This window comes from Falco biarmicus, chromosome Z, assembly GCF_023638135.1.
Source record: "Falco biarmicus isolate bFalBia1 chromosome Z, bFalBia1.pri, whole genome shotgun sequence".
Lineage (NCBI taxonomy): Eukaryota > Metazoa > Chordata > Aves > Falconiformes > Falconidae > Falco > Falco biarmicus.
Window position 1 is genome coordinate 33,979,260 of NC_079311.1, and position 19,214 is coordinate 33,998,473.

A 19,214-nucleotide genomic window follows, 5' to 3' on the forward strand; every position below is an offset into this window, starting at 1 on the left:
GCTGTTTTGTATCCTGAATCTAAACTTTTTAGCTGGTTTTGGGCTTATACTACAAATACAGAGATGGTTAAGGATGTTATTTGCCTGCAGAAATAATTCTGTCCTCACCTCTGCAAGTCCAGAATGGTTGATAGATTTTGTTCAACTTGCTAAAAATTTAATCTTTGCCAGAGAAAGTACACTGAATGTTTCAGCCTGAAGACAACAAGCATGAAAGATGGGAATTCTTTTGCTATCTTAACTATAGCAATGTGACTTTAGAGCAACCCATGCAAAAGAGTTAGAATGAGTGTTTGTTACTTGAGGGTACAAGCCTGCAAATACCTCTGCTCATGTGTTACTCATGTGAGTAGCCCCACTGAAATGCCATGTGGTACTGTGAAGACAAGGCTGAGTGGTTTCTGTACTATTTTACATGACACATCCCTTATAGAGCTGTGACACTTCACCATTCCCTGCACACCTCTTCTGACTGCTTCCATCTCTCCCTCCTGTTTCACAGATCTGCTTTTACTATGCACGTGGAAGCTGGGCATTCAGCAGTTCCTGAGGAAGGACCCAAAGACCTTCGCTGTCCTCTTTGCCTATATCACACCAAATATAAACGCAACATGATTGACCATATAGTTCTGCACAGAGGTAACAATATCCCTATATGTGTCTGTATCTATGAGGAGAATGCTGAGCCATGCCCTTACCTTTCAGACTGGTTTCAATATATTTTCCTATTTCTGTACATGAGGGCAAGCATGTTGAATTAGTCATCAGCCTTTGAATATCTTTTGTTTCATTTCTAAATTATGCATCTTATTTATTTCCTGTAAAATTCAAAGTTAGCCAGTCCTGAAACAGGGTAGATATATAATGTTTTTTAAGCTTTTCCTGTAGAGGGGTTATCAGTCATCAAACACCTGTTTAGCAAGAGTTGCATAATTTACAGCTCTCATTTAGGCCAGATTTGTTTCCTGCTTATGTCCTTGTTATAATAAAAGCCCTACTGTCATAAAATCTGTGACAAGGTATATCAACTAACCATAGAGGCTCCAAAATAGCCCTTGATTACTTTCTTGATTTTTTTTCTCTTTACTGTTCTTAGGATCAAAACAAGAATTATTGTATTTTTGTTTTTCTTTAAGACTCCTATTTCCACCTCTCCCTTCTTTTTTTAAAATAGCTAAAAGCAGGATTAGGGATTTCTATATTCTATTAACTGCGGGCTTACTAGCTCAGAAGAGACAGCTGTTTGGGCTCTCTGGGCTGGGATTCCTGCCCATAGCTATCACACTTGGTGCTTGTAGATGGTCTGTTGGCTGCCGAAATCCAAACCCATGTGTTGGGATGGCACTCTGCCTGCTTGCAGGTTGGGCAGAGTTTCACAGTAGGGTATTGGTGGTGAGCAAACACAAGTTTTGCATGCCATCTTTTTCCTGGAGGAGATCCTGGTGTGACAAGCGCTATCATAATTCCTTGTAACATACCACTTTTAAGTGTTAGTAGCTTGAAGTCCTTCTTATACCAAAGCAGTGAGGTTGGCAGAGTTCATACAAATTTCTGTCTGGTAGCAGGGCTGTTCCGAGGGAACATCTGGGGAAAATGACCTGTCAGTGATTCAGAAAGCACATTACAAAGCTGCCTTATTTGGTTGTAAGAGTTTGGCAGATGCTTTAGGTTTTACTTCCTGTCTTTGAAGGTGTTGCTGTGTTGGATTTTGCCCAGCTTCAGGGTATACTCCAGAATTAGCTCACTTTAGAGGAGAGGAGGGTTTAGTTAACCCCTTGCAGGAGACCATGTTTTTCCAAGTGCTGCCGAGTTGTGTTCTGTTTTGTGGCTGTGCCAGGGCTCCAGTGAACACTGCCAACCCTTTAAAATACAGATAAACAGGGATAACTGTTAGGGCTTAGTTAGGGTACTTTTCATCATGCATAGAATTGACACTGGGAACGTCCAGCTGCGGAATTGGATGAGTACTTAATGAGCTGAAGCAGCTGCACTACCTGTACAGAGCTATTTCTGGCCAGTTGCAAGGAGGTGGTTACCTCCTGGGTAATGGAAACATATTTGTAGAGCTGTTGCTTCAGTTGCACAAACCAGCCTCGAGCCTTTGTGCTGCTGAAACAAAGCTGATAGCAAAGGACATCACGGTATACCTACTAGAGCACTGGGAGAGGTAAAACAAAGTAAAAGAAGTTTTAATGTAAATGGGATTATAGCTGATAGAGAATCTCAGAGGCCACTGAGGGAGGGGCAAGAGTCTCCTAGCATCAAGCATCCAGGTAATAAAGTAGGGTCCTTCCTTAAAGTGCTTTCTGGTGCACATATCCAGCTAAAAAACCCTCTACCATTGTGTTTATTTGTGTGGCAGCTGAAGCAGACAATTTTGACAACTTTTAATATGCAGTGAAAGACTGAGGGATGGTGAATGTAGCCTGAGATGACTTTCCTTTTTATAATGATTGCATTTATAAAACAAGGGCATAGCCCTGAGCTGTGGTCCAGGAAAATTAGTTTTGAGGTAGATGGAGTAGTGCAGTGTGTAAAATCAAGGGTGAGAAGGATTTGATCCATTCATAGTTAATGTTCCTTCTGTGTAAAAAGACATGTTTACAGATATGTGACTATTACATTACTTCCAAGTTGCTTCACCCCTAATCCTTGGTGAAACAGCATGTGCTTGAAATGGAGAGTGTATTTGCCGCTTAATGAGTGGCTATGGAAGCTGCATTTTATAGGGCTGAATGCCTAGTGAGAAAAAATCAGGCAAGGAATTTGCTTCCTATTAAGAGTGAGGGCAAACAGGAATCTTCCAAGAGCCTTCTTCCATTTATCACTTATTCCTCATCAGTATAAAAGTGGTTCACCATCCCTTCTGTGGGTACAGATGAACCACAGACTCATTATGGGTGGCCTGTAGCAGGGGACTTTCGCAGCTAGAGGCTAGTACGCAGGTAGATGAAGAGGTTTGGCTCTCACGTTCTTCCTGGCCTTTGTGGCAGGCAAGCCTGGTGAGAGGAAGCACAGAGGGGACAGTGAACTCTTGTTCTGTGTCCAGCAGAGGTGCTGGCCTTTAATTTAGTCCAGACAATGCAATTAGTTTTCATTATCCCTTCCAGTAGTATTCCTGTCACACGTTTTGAAACATGTTGGTATTTTCCAGGGCTGAATGCAACTTACCAAGAATACTATTGGGTCTACTTTAAAATTCTTGGGGCATAATTTTTTCTTCTTTTAGTGATCATTTTATTCTCTTCTGGTACAAATAGTGATTTCATTGTTCCATTTATTAGAAAACACACCTGTTTCTCTTGAATGGTAACTTCAAGATAAAAAAGTCGAATTTTCAAATTCATCTACCTTCCCAAAGGCTTCATTGCTACATAGCCTGATCCCTTGCATGTGGTTGTTACTGGCATTATTCCTTGTGCACACAGCTTTGTTGATACATGCAGAATCCTTGTGCTGTGCTTGCTTTTGGCTACTGGAATGCAAATGCTAAATGTTCTGTGACTGTAGCTTGGATTTGCAGGCAAAAATGCATGTTTTCAAAAACCCGGCATGACCAAATAATTGGTGTGTGTCAAGGTAGTAGGACTGTTTTGTTTGTACTTGGTTTACCTTTAAGGGAAGGAAATAACTTGTATATGCTGTGGTGTTTTGCTGAGTAAAGACTTTTCCTTACAAAATAAGGACTGGTAGACTCATGGGTTCTTTTATGCCTTCAGCAAAAAAAATGTATTATCTGCTTTGAGTTGCTGTACTGCCAATACCTAGTATGTTAACGGCCTTTCAATTTAATATCTGATCTGCATTACAGTTAGCCTAAATACTTCAGTCTAATGGAAGAGTTGGATTTCTTAAACCAAGATGATGCTTTGTAGGTGTTTGTTTTGTTGTTGTTTTTTAATTACACCTCTTGCTACATTGTTCAACAATTCAGGACGCCTGTTTGTCAGGCATATACAGTACTCTTCGTTTAGACAACTGCTGAACTTTGAAGAAGTCTACACATGCATAAAGCAGCCTTTTTCAACTGATGTATTGAACTTTACGGTTTGCTGTCATTTTGTCAGTTGCACAGATATGATAAGCATTCTAAATGAGTAATTAAATAAACAGGGCTTTCTAGGAGCAAGCTGGAGATGAGTGCATCACCTTGCAAAATGTGAGGTTCTGGATCGAAATAACCCTGTAAGTTCTAAAATCGTTGATTGTAGGAAGCTCACTGACATGAATACATCATGTAAAATTTTTAAATCATCCCCTGAAAGTGAAATCCTTCAGACTAGAATTGACATGTTTATTTTACTTTTCTCTTGTTATTGTGCTGCCTGTGATTTGGGGAGCATGTGTGTGATTGTGAGATAATACGTTTTGCTAATGTGAATTAGGGAATGCTGCATTACTCCAGACTGGTAGATAAAAAGTTTTATATCGTCCCATATTTTAGCTTTTTAAATCTGTGCCAGGTGCTAGAGGAAAAGTGAATTTTCAAATATTGTAATTAGTATTTCTCTTTTTTAAAACTTCACTTTTTCACTTTTGAAACCAGCTGCATGACTTGCTTCAGTGCGTTCAAAAGCACACAGTTGCAACAACCTTGTAAAAAGTCATCTTATGACCCCAGAACCACAGCTTTAAATTCTGTTGTCTCCTAGACCCTATTTATCCCTCTCTTGTTTCCCACCCTGAATGGCCACAACTCACTGTCTTCATAGCTACAGAAGGTATTTTCGGTGTAGAAAAGAATTACATGTCCACAGGGGTTTTGTTTAAGGTATAGTTTAGGGGAAAACTTCCACTTTTTGAAGTGGCCAGAGAGGAAGTTATGAGATAAAATAACACTTGTGTTCAGGGAGAAGCTGAACAGGATGGAGTATTTTGTTGGGTTCTAGAAAATACCTTGTGAGCACAGTGGCATATGGGTTGGCCAAAAGTCAGTGAAAAACCCTAAGGGAGCTGGTATATCTGTAGTTGTCTTTGGATGCGATGTTACCCTCCTCACTAGAGAAAAGGGCCCATTGGCTCAGATCTGAATGTGGATTGCCACATCTCACATTCTCCTGGCCTTCATGTCTACCATCTGAGATTCAGGCCTGGTTTTTTTGTTCGCTTGTTTTAATCTGTTGTTAGGGTTGAACCTGCATGAAGAGGATCAAACTCCTCCTTTAATCTGCAGTCCATAAGGAGTAACAGTACTAAATTTCAGTGTTCTAGTTCAAAAGGCCAGTTGAGTAACAAAAGCCCATAATGAGGATCTGCTGCTGACCCTCAGCTGAAAGGTCAAAGTTGAGGTTTCTCTCGTGTGTACAGGTCAGGGAACCACAGTGGATGAATGTTACGCACCTTGGATTCTGGGTCTGTCAAATGATTGAAATTAATTGCCGCTCTATTAAATGTCAGTGCTTTGTTTGAGAAGTGGAGGGTTTAAAAACTCAGCAAGAACAGCAAGAATCATGCTTGTGGATTTTGAATCTGAGCTTTCTGAAAGCTGTGGGTATATTGGGAAGTTTCTGCCCCTGGCTGAACTGCACAGCCTCTTCCAGGAAAAGGTGCTGCCTTGCTTATCCTCTCAGTCCCCAGAGAGTAGCTATTAAATGTGGTCATGAGGATACCAGCTCCAATTTTTATAAAGCCAGCAGCATGATGCATTGGGAAGCGCCCTGCAGCTTCCCTGTTTATTACATTTCTAGCAGCTGTTCCTGGCTGCTCTTAAGTACTGAACCAAAGTGGACTTTTGCACTGGCTGATTTATGGCTGGGTTTGTATTCCCAGGCTCTGCTACTCTGACTCAGAGATGGGGGTCTCATTTGCCCCAAAACCTCCATTCCCATCCTCTTCACCCAACAAGCAGTTCATGAGGGCACCTGCATTTATAGACTTGGTCTTGTGCTTTTTTTGTCAGCCCAGCTTAGCTCCCATTCCTTTATAGGTGGACTGCCTACCCATGTAGCATTCCTATTCCTTGTGTGGGTGGTAGTGCCCAAACTGTTGACACGTGGGCCTGGTATTTCATAAAATTTGTTAAGTGAATGTTGTCCTGTCCCTACAGAAGAGCGGGTCGTTCCCATTGAAGTCTGCCGTTCCAAACTGTCAAAGTACTTGCAGGGAGTTGTTTTCCGCTGTGATAAGTGTACCTTTACATGCTCCAGTGATGAGAGCTTGCAGCAGCACATAGAGAAGCACAATGAACTGAAACCTTACAAATGCCAACTCTGCTACTATGAGACCAAACACACAGAGGAGCTGGACGCTCACCTTCGAGATGAGCACAAGGTAACATCCTAATAGTTTTAAGTTGTAGCAGTCTACTCTTTGCAAATGCTTTATTAGTTTACTTGCATGTCAACTCTGAGTAGCCAACTTGCCATTGGGGTTTTTATCCCTCCCTCCCCAAATCTGGAATCTAATCCCATGCTGTTCTTAACTTCCTCCGTTTTCTCTCACTTCTGTTTTTTCTTTAGGAACTCATAATCAAGGGTTTCTAAAGCTGTTCATATTGATAAGAATTGGTAGACTGTTGTATGCAGACATGATTATCTGGAAAAGGCTCTTGTGTATGCTAGGTTTATTTAAAAAGGAGGGGGAAAAAAGGGTTGTGAAACAATATTATGGCGATGTGATTCAGCCTTTCTAAAAGGCGGGAGATTCCAAACATAAGATTGCTCTGGCAACTTTAGCAGTGTGACATGCCATGCATATTTTAATAACAAAGAGGGTAATACATCCCTGTTTACATTTAACAAGGCAAAGATAAACAGCAAGTATAACCAGGTCCTAAGTTAAGACTACTGTGGAGTTTTTATGCAGTGCAGACCTGATTCAATCTTTGAGCAGTCATTAGAGGCTTTCCACGGACTGTTAGCTTTGAATTTCTGTAACCATTAAGTGTGTAGCTGAGAGACACTTTAGTTGTAGGACTGAGATGTGTTTTGGAGTATTTTGTTAGAGTCCTTCCTTGTCGTGTTTCCAGGGGAGGCAGCTGTATGCCTCCACCTGTTGGAGCTGAGCTGCCCAGGTCCTCACTAAAAACTCTTACTTCATTGACTGAATGACACTTTCCTTACAGTCATAAACATTTATGCAGCAGAAAAGTCCCAACAGAACTTTCCATGATTAACAAGTATTTGGCTGTCTTACAAAAAACAAACTGTAAAATTAAGTTGGTCTGCTATGCTTATCTGCCCTCTTCTCTGTTACTCCTGGGGAGTCTTCTGCAGTTCAAATAGTATGTGAGATGCTCCACACCTCCTAGTCACCCCAGCAAAGTCCTTGGTGTATCCAGGAGGCATTACTCCTCATTCTTTTGACACAGTGCATCAGGTTTGGAAGATTATCCCCTCTACCTTCCCTTCTTACTTACCTTTCCAATCTGGACCTGCAGTGATGGTGCCGGTAGTTTAGGGTATCTTTTCGCCATTTCTCCTTGGTAGCTTATATCTTGCTAATTTGTGTCCAAGTTCTGGGCTTAGATACCCAAGTCATATGTTGCTCCTTAATGAGTTCCTGTGCATGAGCTGAGTTGAATTAAGTGCCCTGCATGTGATCTTGTTTGTTTAAATCTCAGTAGATAATGTGTTAAGTCAGAGGACCTCATCACAGCTGTCTGTATGGAGTAGCGCTAGGAGTCTGCACACCACTGCATTTAGGATAGTTTGCTGCTTGGAGATATACTACAGTCTAATTCACATGCTCCTTAGGTTCATTCACATTCCCTTTCCCACGGAGGGATGAAAAATAAAAATAGTGGTTGTTGATATTTCATTCAGCATCTTGCAGGAGGTGGTGTACTGTGCTCATTCCCCCATCTCCACTCTGTCTGCCTCTGTGGCTCAGTGCCTGTGCTGCTGGAGGGCTGTCTCTTTGCATGAAAGATTAATCCAAAATCCTTCCCAGCAGTGATCAATGAGCTCAGAGGGCGTTTGTCATCCAACAAGTATTAGCCCTAGTGTCCTGGTCATGCTTCACACTTTCTGCCTCTAGTGTAAATCTGGACTTTTCCTCTGCTGTTTCTGTTGGATGTGGTGGAGTTCCTGACTTCTGTGCCCTAAGCTGCTCCTTTCTGCTGCTGTGAGCTGTGAAGTAGCTAGTGCGTTTCACCCTGGGGTTAGCTGAATTTGGCTGCTGGGTGAAGTGTTCCCATTATAGTCTGTGTATCAGTTTGCAAAGCACTTTGCAGCCCTTCATAATGGAAATTAATCTGTTATTAGTGCGTGAAAGTGTATGTGGCACACAGCAGCCATGTGCATAGTAAAAGACCCATACTTTCATGAATGAAGCTGAATGAACCAGTCACAAAGAATTTTTCTGCAGTGTGGATGTGCAATAGCAGTATTTGATCACAGCAGTTGAATGGTGCTGTAAGAGGAGGATACAACTTAAAGTGTTTTGCATTTCTTGGAAGTTTGTTTTTTTCTTTTTTGATACATCAAAACCAGGCAGAAATGAGAGGGGTTTACTGGATGTCATTATTTTTTGAAAAGCAAAAATGAGAAATGCAGAATAAACAGCAAAAGAAGAATCATAATTGAAAAGAAATTTATGTTAATTTAATTAGGTAACTGCATATCACCTCTAGCTGAGCAGGCTTTGGGGTGCACTGGATTTTGTTTTGCATAAGTGACAATTTTTCTGATTAGCTGATGATTGTGCTGATTGCTGACAAAGTGTTTCTTTCAAAGGTGAGTCGTAATTTTGAGCTGGTTGGACGGGTTAACTTGGACCAGTTGGAACAAATGAAGGGGAAAACAGAGAGCTCCAGCAGTGATGAAGAAGAAAAAGAAGAGTTAAGCCCCAAGACTGAAGACGGAGGTTAGTGCAGCACTCTTTTCATTTTATTTATTTATTTATTTTATTTATTTATTTTACTCTTTGGCACTGCAACATACCCCACCAGTCCCACCAAGCAAGGTTAGCTGTTGACTCTACAACACATTCCTATAAAGCCAGGCTGGCATGGCAGCAGGAGCAGAACGGGGCTTTTGTGAAGACACTGCTCCAGGAGGAATCTTGTGTTTCTAATCCTTGTTGCAAGTTTTCTGTCTGTTAATAAAATACATACTATGAGAAAACACAGATAACATCTGTGACTTATCTGCCCAGAACAGATATCTGCCCTTAACAGATAAGGGCTTGGCAGACTGTGTGAGTACGTGGAGTGGTTTAGTGGTCTGTCAGATTTTCAATTTTGGCAACCAGCTTTCAACTTTTCACTTGGCATTGCTCAAGTGAGGGATGAAGGGGTTTGGCCAAACTTTTTTACGGGCTGTTATTAACTGTGCCCAGCATTCCTTGACAGAGTGGATCAGTCCTGTTGCAATTGGCAATCTGCAGTTGGCAGCTCTGGAGCCAGGGTAGGTACCATGCTCCACCTGTACCATTGTATATTTAAATATGTACCTACATTCATATTTGAGACTAATCCCACCAACTTCAGCAAGGCTAGGCTACATGCTTGCTAATGCTTTTGGGTTGGTCAAAGTTAGATCAGCAGAGAAAAAGTTCTCTACAAATTGAACTAAGGGTTTCTTGTTGTTCCTTTTCAACAACCTTCCCCCATGAAAACCAGGTTATGGCAGTATCTGTTGTAAACGGTGTGTTGTCTAGTCTGCTGTGGTGCACAGTTCATCAGTCCAATGCATTATGTTCGCAGCTCTTGAACATCTTTAGCCCTGTGATGTCTGAATGTCAGGGTCCTGGGGTCAGTCATCTTCTTGATGCTGACGACCACAGTTAGCCAAGTTCCATGTACTTTAACTAAAGGCACTGCACCATGTTTACCTTTTTCTTTACATTTTCAGCTTTCAAACTCACTCAGGAGTTGTTCACAAAAGAAAATGTGTCTTCCTACACCTTTTCAGATGCTGAAAAATTCCAGTTTCTGGATTCATAGGTTGTTTATGAAACAGGAGGGGTTCATATCATGCTTCTTACCTTTTAGCAGAAAGATCTCAGTGTCTTGGCTTTTATCTAGTGTCCCCGCAGCATAAATTAAGTCTGTGCTTTTCACCAGCACTTCACTTCAAGTGGTTTAGTGATAGCTTTTATTTAGATGAGAAATGAAGTGAGTTGGATAGGAAACCATTTATGTTTTTAATGAAAAATATTCAACACAGTATCTCAGAGCAGAAGAAAACTCAGAGGAGGACTTAAAGGAGTATTTGTTCTATATATGTTTTGAAGTTCAACATTAGTAACGCATGGTGGAAACATCCTTGGGTGTCCGTTCAGGGACGTCTTCGACCCTCGGCGCCTCATGGCTGGAGCAACGATTTTGTAATGATTTGACTGAAGGACCAGCTCACCGTAGCTGCAGATGTAGCAGGCTGATTAATGTTTTGTATAGACCCACAGCTAGCAGGGGATGAAGAGAGTCATGCTGTCCTTGTGAGGATTACATTAATATTACATACAAGCACAGGTGCTGAAGTGACCTTTGAAGCCATGGTATCTGGACCAAGGATAAGAAGGTGCTATCTGCCAAACCTTACAAAACCCTGTAAATGCACATTTGGAAGGGGAACAGACTAAGGTGAAGTTCATTGTTTAAACTGGCTTTAGGTTCCACTGTGAAAATGCAAAAGTATCACCTTCTGTGCTGGAGATTTAAATTTGCAGGAGTAATAAATGTTATCCCCATGCATCACTCAATCAATGGTTAAGTAAGGGATAGCGTCTTAATACTTACAATTTTTATTTTGTACTTTTTTCACATATATCTATGGATTTTTAATCTCTTACAGACTAAAATGATTTCTTCATGCTTTTCCAGATGACCAGTCTAAAAAAATTGTGCATATTTCCAAGTTTTGCAGCTATTGTGTCCTGACTGGTCTGTAGGGTCAATGTTTCACCATTGTTATTTTTATTCCTTTTTAATCTATTATTATTTGTAATACATTATACTAAAATAGGTAGAAAATTCAGCAGAACCGTATGGCTACCACAGCAAGGGTATTTAGAAAAGATCCAGTTGTATCAACTATATTTTTCTAGACAAGTTGTGAATTACCACTATAAGGTACAAGATGCAAGGTACACTTTCAGGAAATGTCCCAGTGAGACAGGAACTGAAGGCATGGTTGGAAGCAGAGTTGCATGCTGACATCTCCCTGTGATTTACAGAAGATAGGTCTAACACAGAAATGGTTTGCCCTGTTACCAGAGGACCAGATCTATGATTTTAAATATCAACTGTCACAGTGGCTGATGCTGTCACAGCTTTCAAACCACATCAGCCTGCGTAATCCAGTATGCCAGTTGGCTGCTTTTGACAATTCTAGCCTTTGTGGCATTAGCAGGAAGTGGGATTTGCTGAGAGTGCCTCTGTGTGCTCAGAGTATCTGGAAGCAAATGCTGTCTGAACTTCTGAAATCTGTGGCTTTGGCAGAACGAGGATTTCTTCCCATGAGTCAAACAGCTGCTAGATTTACCACTTTGCCTTCAGGCTGGTGTGTGCAGTACTGAAGGTGCAAAGAAACGTGGGTTTCTTCTCCAAATGAGCTGTTGGACAGTGGACCAAAGAAGAGATGCTGCCCATTTGAACAGACCAAGCTGGGCAGCAGAGCTCAGCAGAACTAAACTGCTGTCTTGGACATGAAAGAAAGGGTAGTCGTCAGCTGCTTGTGAAAGATAGTAGAAAATATATTGACCTGGGACAAAGAAGGTGAGGCAGAGAAAAAGAAGGTGTGTGGCGTACACCATGGAAAGAACAGCCTCCCCCTGGTAGGGACTGCATCCCAGAAGGACTGTTTGTCTTTACTGACCTTTATGTCTTGGTCTTAGCAGAAACTGGAATTGAGAGGTATTTTTCCACAGTAGATTAAAATAAATGTCCATGAGTAGCTGTACATGTGATGCAGGAAACTGCAGAGATGTTGGGTGTCTGTGCAGTCTGTTCCCTCTCTTCTTCAGGCCCAAAGAAGAGAACCTTCTGATACTCATCCAAGAAAGCAGCCCAAATTCACAGCCCTAGAAGCAAAACTCATCAGGAAGTAGGGTGAACAAGACAGTGTTTCCTGAAGAAGTGATGGATTTACTGGAGTAGCACTTGCTAATCTTAGTGGAAGTTGCAAGTGTAAATCATGGACTGGTTTGGGTTGGAAGGGACCTTTAAAGATTATAGTCCAGCACCCCAGCCACGGGCAGGGACATCTTCCACTAGATCAGGTTGCTTAAACCCCTATCCAGCCTGGCCTTGAACACTTCTAATGATGGCACCACACCTTCTCTGGGTAACCTGTTCCAGTGTCTCAACACCCTCATCTTAAAAAATTTCTTCCTTATGTTCAACCTAAACTTACGCTTTTCCTGTTTAAAACCATTACCCTTGTCCTGCCACTACTGCCTTAGTAAAATATCTCTGTCCATCTTTCTTATAAGACCCCTTTAAGAATTGAAAGGCCACAACAAGGTCTCCCCAGAGGCTTCTGTTCTCCAGGCTGAACAACCCCAAGTCCTCTCTATTTGAGCAAAACGGCCTCTGTGTTGCATTATCTCCTCTCTGCGGAGGCCGAGAATAAACTTCCTATTGTGTATTATATGCTAGGTAAGTTCTCGCACAGAACAGCAGCATTTGCCTCTAAAACTTTTACCTTCCCAGTACTGTGACTAGGCTGTGTGTTATGGTGTGTTCATAAATTTGGACCACACATAAGGTACTAAAATCCAGATGTAAACTCAACTAATGGCATTGATTGACTTTCTGGTGTTCTTCTTGACACAGCACCTTGCTTTGTGATATTTAACCACTTAATAAATCACTGACAGTAAGAAATACAGAGTGGGTTTTTTTCTTTCAGGGACATAAAGCAAAAAATGATGTTAAGAGCCATTCTGTGTAGAACTTTAGTAAAGGCTAACTAGTGAGAAATGTGTCACAAAAATACATTTACAGGACTTACATACAGATAGTAGGGAATGTGTGGGCAATTTTAAGTTCATAGGCTGATCTTGAACAGAGAAATCTGAGAGTGAAGAAATCCAAGTGAGCAGGGATCAGAACCAGAATGAAACAAAATCCCTTTTCTTTTATTATGTCTTTTGGGAGGAGTCAGAAAGACATTCTGTTGATTTCTTGCTTAAGATAATCCCTGCTAAGGAATTAATGCTCTGAGCAGATGGTGCTGTCTCATTTCCAGCAAAAGAATCAAGTGAGATAGTCCATGCAATTGTTTTTAATGGCTTGTGTGGTGATCATCTTAATTTGTGAGAAAATGTTTCATCTTTTGTTAAAGCTTGCTGTGTTCACATGGAGCTTGGCTTTCAGAAATACAGCTCCCTGAGCTGCCAGTGGCTTCATTCGTATTACTAGGTGCTTGACACTTCTGCAAAATAGGCCCCTAGCACTTTGTATAAAAGATTAGGATGGGATGAAACACCTATGCACTTAAGATGCAGAACTTAACCCATGAGACTTCATGATGAAGGGATATCCATTTATTATGAGGATCACATGTAAATATACCAAGTCTTTGTTTCCTGAAATCTGTACTACCAATACAAGAAATCTAGGTGGGCTTCAGTGGGTTTTTGATTTTGCTTTCAAGCCCTTTCAGCCCTAAACTTCTTGGTTTTGGTTTTGACTTAAACTACACAGTCTCTTCATTTATTGGAATACAGGAACAGGGAGTAGTAACTCATTACCCTTACTTGCAGAGGAGCTTTAAGACTTGGGTTGACATTTGTGGCTTACAGTGCCACTTTGCTTTGGGGGAGTTAAATTTTCACAAACAGTTATTTGATTGGTAAGTCCTTTTGCTTCTCAGGGATTAGAAGGTGCAACAGAGGGGATCAGAGTGGGATCACAGCGGGCCTTTCTTGCCCTGGTACTTCTGAATTCATGGGCTGTGCTGTCTTTTCCCAGTTCCCATGATGTTTCCTGACAGCGGTGCTCCAGAGAAACGCTTCCCGTGTGAGTTCTGTGGCCGATCATTTACAGAAGGCTCTGAGTGGGAGCGACACGTGCTGAGACATGGCATGTAAGTTGGTTTACATTACTTTGCCAAACAGCCACAGGTAACAGTAGATTTCTATTCATCCATCGCCCACCCCCATCCCATTCCTCAGCTCCTGAAAAACCCTGTGATGAAGGCAACTGCAGTTCTCTGAAGAATAATTCTGTCTATCATAAGTGTGGATAATAAGTCATGCAATGTCTCTGCATGTGAAGTTCCTGTTCATCCTTTTTGACTCTGCTGCACAGAGTGGCTGTAGACTGTAAAGTTTAACTGTGATTCTAAAACTTGAGATTGTCCCAAGGTGAATACCACTTGGCCAGGATTAACGTTACCTGACTGTACTGTTGATTTTGCCTGCCAGCAGAGAAGCATAAAAATGGGAGAAAATTACTACAGAATGTTCAGGGAAGGAACTGCTGGGGTTCCCCCCCCTTCATTGTTATATCTCTTTCACATGGTTACAGCTAAACTTGCATAGCAGTGCAAAGAATTATGTACAGAAAAATGTCAAGACCTTCAAGGGAAGTAAAATCAATTTGAATGAACTTCTCCTAAAATGTGTACAGTGAAGTTCACTAGTTCACAGTGAAGATCCTTGCCTTTCATTAGCTGTTTGCACACTGTGAGTTGATACGCGTCACAGATAAGATAGGCGTCTCTTGAACAATAATTTCACTTATTTTGATTAAGATCTTAGTGGTAGTAGAGATGTCTTTGGTGACCAGAGTCGTCAATTTCATTCAAGGTTGCTGACGTGCAGAAGACATTTGAATACAATATTGTAGATTAGCTGTGATGGGAAGAGAAATATTAGTTCTGTTGCTCTTAATCTTGTCTGCCTAAATATGAGTACTCAAAAAGCTGCAAGCTATAAAAAGTTTTATTGGTTCAATAACTTTGGGAAAAGTACTCTTTTCCTGTGCCTTTGTTTGGTGCCTCAAAGTCTTGTTTACCAGGTACTGGGAAAATGGGAATAAAATTTCAAGCTCACAGTTGGGGTTCTTCCCTCTTCTCCCATATCTGTCCCCGTGTAGAGCAAATAAAGATTTGGTTTCAAAGCTAGAATATTATGGGTCCCACTGGTAGTTTCATTCCACTGCCTCTCCTTTTGCACATGAGGTGGCAATGGTGTGGCTGTTTAGGTCCACCTTTTTAGAAAGTGGTCTGTTTGTTTCTCCGTCGTGTCACATGCACAGATTGGCTTTGCTGTTCTCTGTATCGACTGTAAGTGTTTCTGCTTTCTGCTGCTTGGCTTTCCCAGGGCACTGAATGAAAGCAAGCACAGGAGCAGTGAGGACAGCCAGCCAAAGGAGGACATAGAAGAAACTGTTAGCACACTGCCAGAAGAAAAAGAAGGCATTGAGAAAATGGTGGTGGACTATTCCCACAACAGTGAAACAGCAGTCAGCGTGGTAGTTGCTGACAAACCTCTCCAAGACAACTCGGAGGCCAAAACCGAATAAGCATTTGATGTGATTCTAGTCAACGTACTTGAACAGTGATGAACGGGGTGGGGTGGGTGGGTGGGGTGGGCAGAAGGAAGAAATAAAGCTGCTTTTAGGACTGAATGATCTATTTTCAAAGCACTGGTACCTGTGTGAGTGTGTGTATATTAAAGTTATTTAAGTGATGGAATAAGTGGCTCCATTACATCACTGCATCTTTTCTTCTGGATCTTGACAATGGGAAGTTACGTTCATCTTGGACTAATGAAACAACTCCCGGTATTCCTACATTACACATCGTGCTTTGCAGTGGAGACTTCGATTGTCTGTGAATGGAAGCGTCGTGAGCATGGAAGAAGTGGGGGGGGACAACTTTTCAACGCACAAATTTGTGTGCGTTTTTCTAGTTTTAATACATAATGCTTTTCCAGACTGAATGCAACTGCTTTAGAAAAGAAAAAAAAAGAGAAAAAAAAAAAAAAGAAAACAAAAACAAAACAGAAACTGCTTTGCTTAAAACAGTCACCTGTTTCCTAGTACCTCAGAATTAACCAAGGGAGATCTCTGCATTTGTCAGTACTACCTGTTGTTGTTGTGGTTAAATGTAGAGAGACTGCTGAGCAAGGTGGTGAATGGAGGAAGAAAAAAAGTTTTAAAGAAAGGAAAACAAATTGTGCTTAAAATCCCAGTGTGGGTTTTATTTCTTAAAATACTGTGATTTTTTTAATTATTTTAGTAAAAAAAAAAACAAAAAAAAGAGAGAGAGACTTTAATTCCTAGATAACTGTTTGTGAATTGTCATCCTTTATTCCAGGTAAGCTGTTTGTTAGTATTCAGTTATAATTTTAGGATTTGGTAGATTTCATGTGACTAATTGTGCGGTTTTGTTTGCCACATGTTTATTTTCTATCAGCTTGAGGTGTTACAAATACAGCACAATTAAGTTTCTCATGTAAGATGAGTATTTCTTTTCGAGGGGGGGACAGGGAAAGGAGACTAGAACTTGTGAATAGAACTTTTTGTTGTTGTTGTTGTTGTTAATTTTAAACATATGGAAATAACAAAGAAGTTTTAACTTTTTTTTAAAAAACTAAAGAACCAAACTTACGGCACAGCTATGCAGCTCGCGGGCCAAACACATAGGTCCTCATAACCGTTCTGTTGCTTGTCATATTAACATCTATCAGTCTCACACCAGTAACTTTTTGTTAAGATTGGCTGCCTTTTTTTCTTCCGTCTGTGGTGTGCATGTTTTCTTTTTGTTTTGGTGTGGTGGGAGGGAGGGGTGTCTGTTAACACATCTTTTTGCAAGCGGAGGTGAAATAGTTACATACGACATTGAGCCTGGAGAACTACTTTTACTCGATTCAAGGTGGAGTTGCTAAGTTTTTCCCCTCCTCCTTAGCTTTTAGCATGAGGGGAGCAGTGTAGAATGAATAGGAAACCTGCGTACCTAAGTGGCTGATCCTGCACTACTTCTTGGGTGGAAAGCCTACCAAACTGAACAGGAGTTTTGCCTGAGCAATGAATACAGGATCTGGTGCCCATGGTATGTTCTGATTGTGAACAAAAAAAAAAGAGTTTCTTTCCAAAAAGTAGAAAGTACTTGACTGAAACCTAGTTTTAGAAATGCATGTGTCTTCGTTTGTTTTTTTTGTTTTGGGGGGGATCTGTGGGAGGGGGAGGGGGGAAAATAGGAAGCTGCTGAGGAAACGGTGTTCTAGAGAGCTTCACATGAAATTGATGGCAAAAATGTTGCATTTGTGGAATAAGTGCTACTTGAGAAGCATGGTGTTTTGCTTTTGGGGATTCATCAATTGTGTGTTAGGGCGATTCTTATGATTTTTTTTGTTGGGGATTTTTTGTTTTGTTTTTTGAAGTAGGGAGGGAACATGGAAAAACACATTGGAGGGACAAGTATAAATACACATTTTGTGTCTGTATTTGTTTTTTAATTGGCCTCATTTCAAATGTATTTAAACAGTTCCATACCTGGATTGGGTGTTTGTAATGGTTACCAAAAATGAAAAAGAAAAAAAAAAATGATTGTGACATGCTTTTATCACTACTTAATTTTTCAAATAACATGTAAATATTGTAATCCATTGGATTTTGTTTTGCTAACCTGTTAATAAAAAATATGGGACCATTATCCTTTTAACAAGCCTAGAATGTCATATTTTTTTTCCTTTTTTTTCTTTTCCCAAAAATGTATACCTGATATATTGTGGACACACATTTTAGATGCATTATTATGGTTCTGTTGACTGTAATGACATAGAATTGAAAATAACATTTTTTTCATTGTTTAATTTATACAGAGGACTTTTTCAGAGTTTGACAGAAGGAAATAATAGCAAAATGCTAACCCATTGGCTTCAGCACTCGGTATTTCCTGATTTTAAAATTACTGCTTACTGATGGGGGATAGGAAGGGGATACTGAACTGTTGCACTGACGGGTTTGTTTTTTTTAAAAAAAAAAAACAATGAAAATTAATAAAAACTTTTTAAGAGTGTCTGCTTGTGTGTGTGTGTACTTTTTTATTGGCTACTCTGATGATAGGTCTGCACAAGTGACTGGTTCTGCCATTGGCAGCTGTGGGAGGGAGCACCATTTTCCCCTCTCTACCCTTTCCTTCCCTGTTTCACAGAGAATTTTGGACCTACAGGCAGGAGGAGTGACTACTCCTTGCTCACACAGGTCTAGGGTCTACCACATCCCTGAAGAATGCCTTGAATATCCACCAGCCCAACATACATTAGAGGTCAAGGGCACACTGCCAAGGTCTGCTGACTCCTGAACCCAAACATAGAAATGAAGGAGTTTTGCAGGCTGTCTTGAAAGATCAAAGTAGATGGAGATGGGCTGGTATCTGGATTAGCAACTCAGTCTTTTTATCAACTACAGAATACTGTATGCTCCAGCCTCTGATGACCTGCCGGTTCCAGCATTGAGGCTGTGCTTAACTGGAGTTGAATATACACCCAGTAAGATGGAGCAAGAGCCATTAGTTTTTCCCCTTTCACCACTGGAAACTTAAAATGATGCTTGTGGTAGTGTCGTGGAATCTTTCTTTGCTAAATAAAGATTTTTAAATGCACACTCAGAAGATGTCAGGGTTTTTTTTCTGAGTGTGTTTTAATCGGGTCCTGTTTCCAGTTTTAAGTTGCTTTTTGATTGCACTGGAACTGGATCTCAACTGAATGTGTATGATGTTAAACACTATGAAAGCTTTGATCACCTGATAGCTTTACATGCTTCCGCCTTTCTCCCTAGGAGTCAAAATAATTCTCTTGAAATACTTACGTCCTTATCCTATGTTTACAGAGGAAAAGGAGAAAAAAAATATGGATGCCTTTTAGGCCTTAGACTGCCTTTTTGCAGTGGTCTCTGGAGACATTTGCTCATGAGGGACACCTACCAGTAATTTGCATGTTGTGTGCTCTAGCCCAGAGCTAATCTGCACTTCCACAAATTTAAAAAGAAAAAGGGTTGCTCAATGTTACACCACTAATAAGAACTGCATAGCCAATGACCTTGGGATGATTTCTAGAGTATTATTGTTGCATTATCCCGTTCACCTCAGCAGCAGGATTGTGTGAGTTTGAAACAAAGCCCTCAATCTCCCCAGCGTTAGGTTTCTGGCTGAACATGACTGGATCACCTTCCTTGAGATTCCTGTGCTGCACTGAAATACAACAAGGGGGTGGGAGGAAGAAGGCAAATGAAATAGTTACTAACTTGATCCTTGACTGATGTTACTTCTCTGCCTTGCCAGTCAATTCACTGACTTATAACTGGGAGCCCTGGGCTT

The 19,214-nt window shown here is 40.9% G+C and overlaps 1 protein-coding gene across 6 annotated transcripts in view; it reads left to right on the forward strand.

Moving 5' to 3' along the window:
• The window catches only part of ZNF462 (zinc finger protein 462), a 93,999-nt gene extending 76,084 nt beyond the window's left edge, over positions 1 to 17,915 (forward strand). For all 6 annotated transcript variants that reach the window (XM_056324183.1, XM_056324177.1, XM_056324180.1 and 3 more), the window contains 5 exons: positions 503 to 639; positions 6,047 to 6,270; positions 8,676 to 8,805; positions 13,859 to 13,973; positions 15,214 to 17,915. In XM_056324183.1, the coding sequence (XP_056180158.1) occupies positions 503 to 639; positions 6,047 to 6,270; positions 8,676 to 8,805; positions 13,859 to 13,973; positions 15,214 to 15,415 (808 nt within the window). In that variant the 3' untranslated portion in view covers positions 15,416 to 17,915. The remainder of the gene's footprint in view (positions 1 to 502; positions 640 to 6,046; positions 6,271 to 8,675; positions 8,806 to 13,858; positions 13,974 to 15,213) is intronic.
• The last annotated feature ends 1,299 nt before the right edge of the window (positions 17,916 to 19,214 follow it).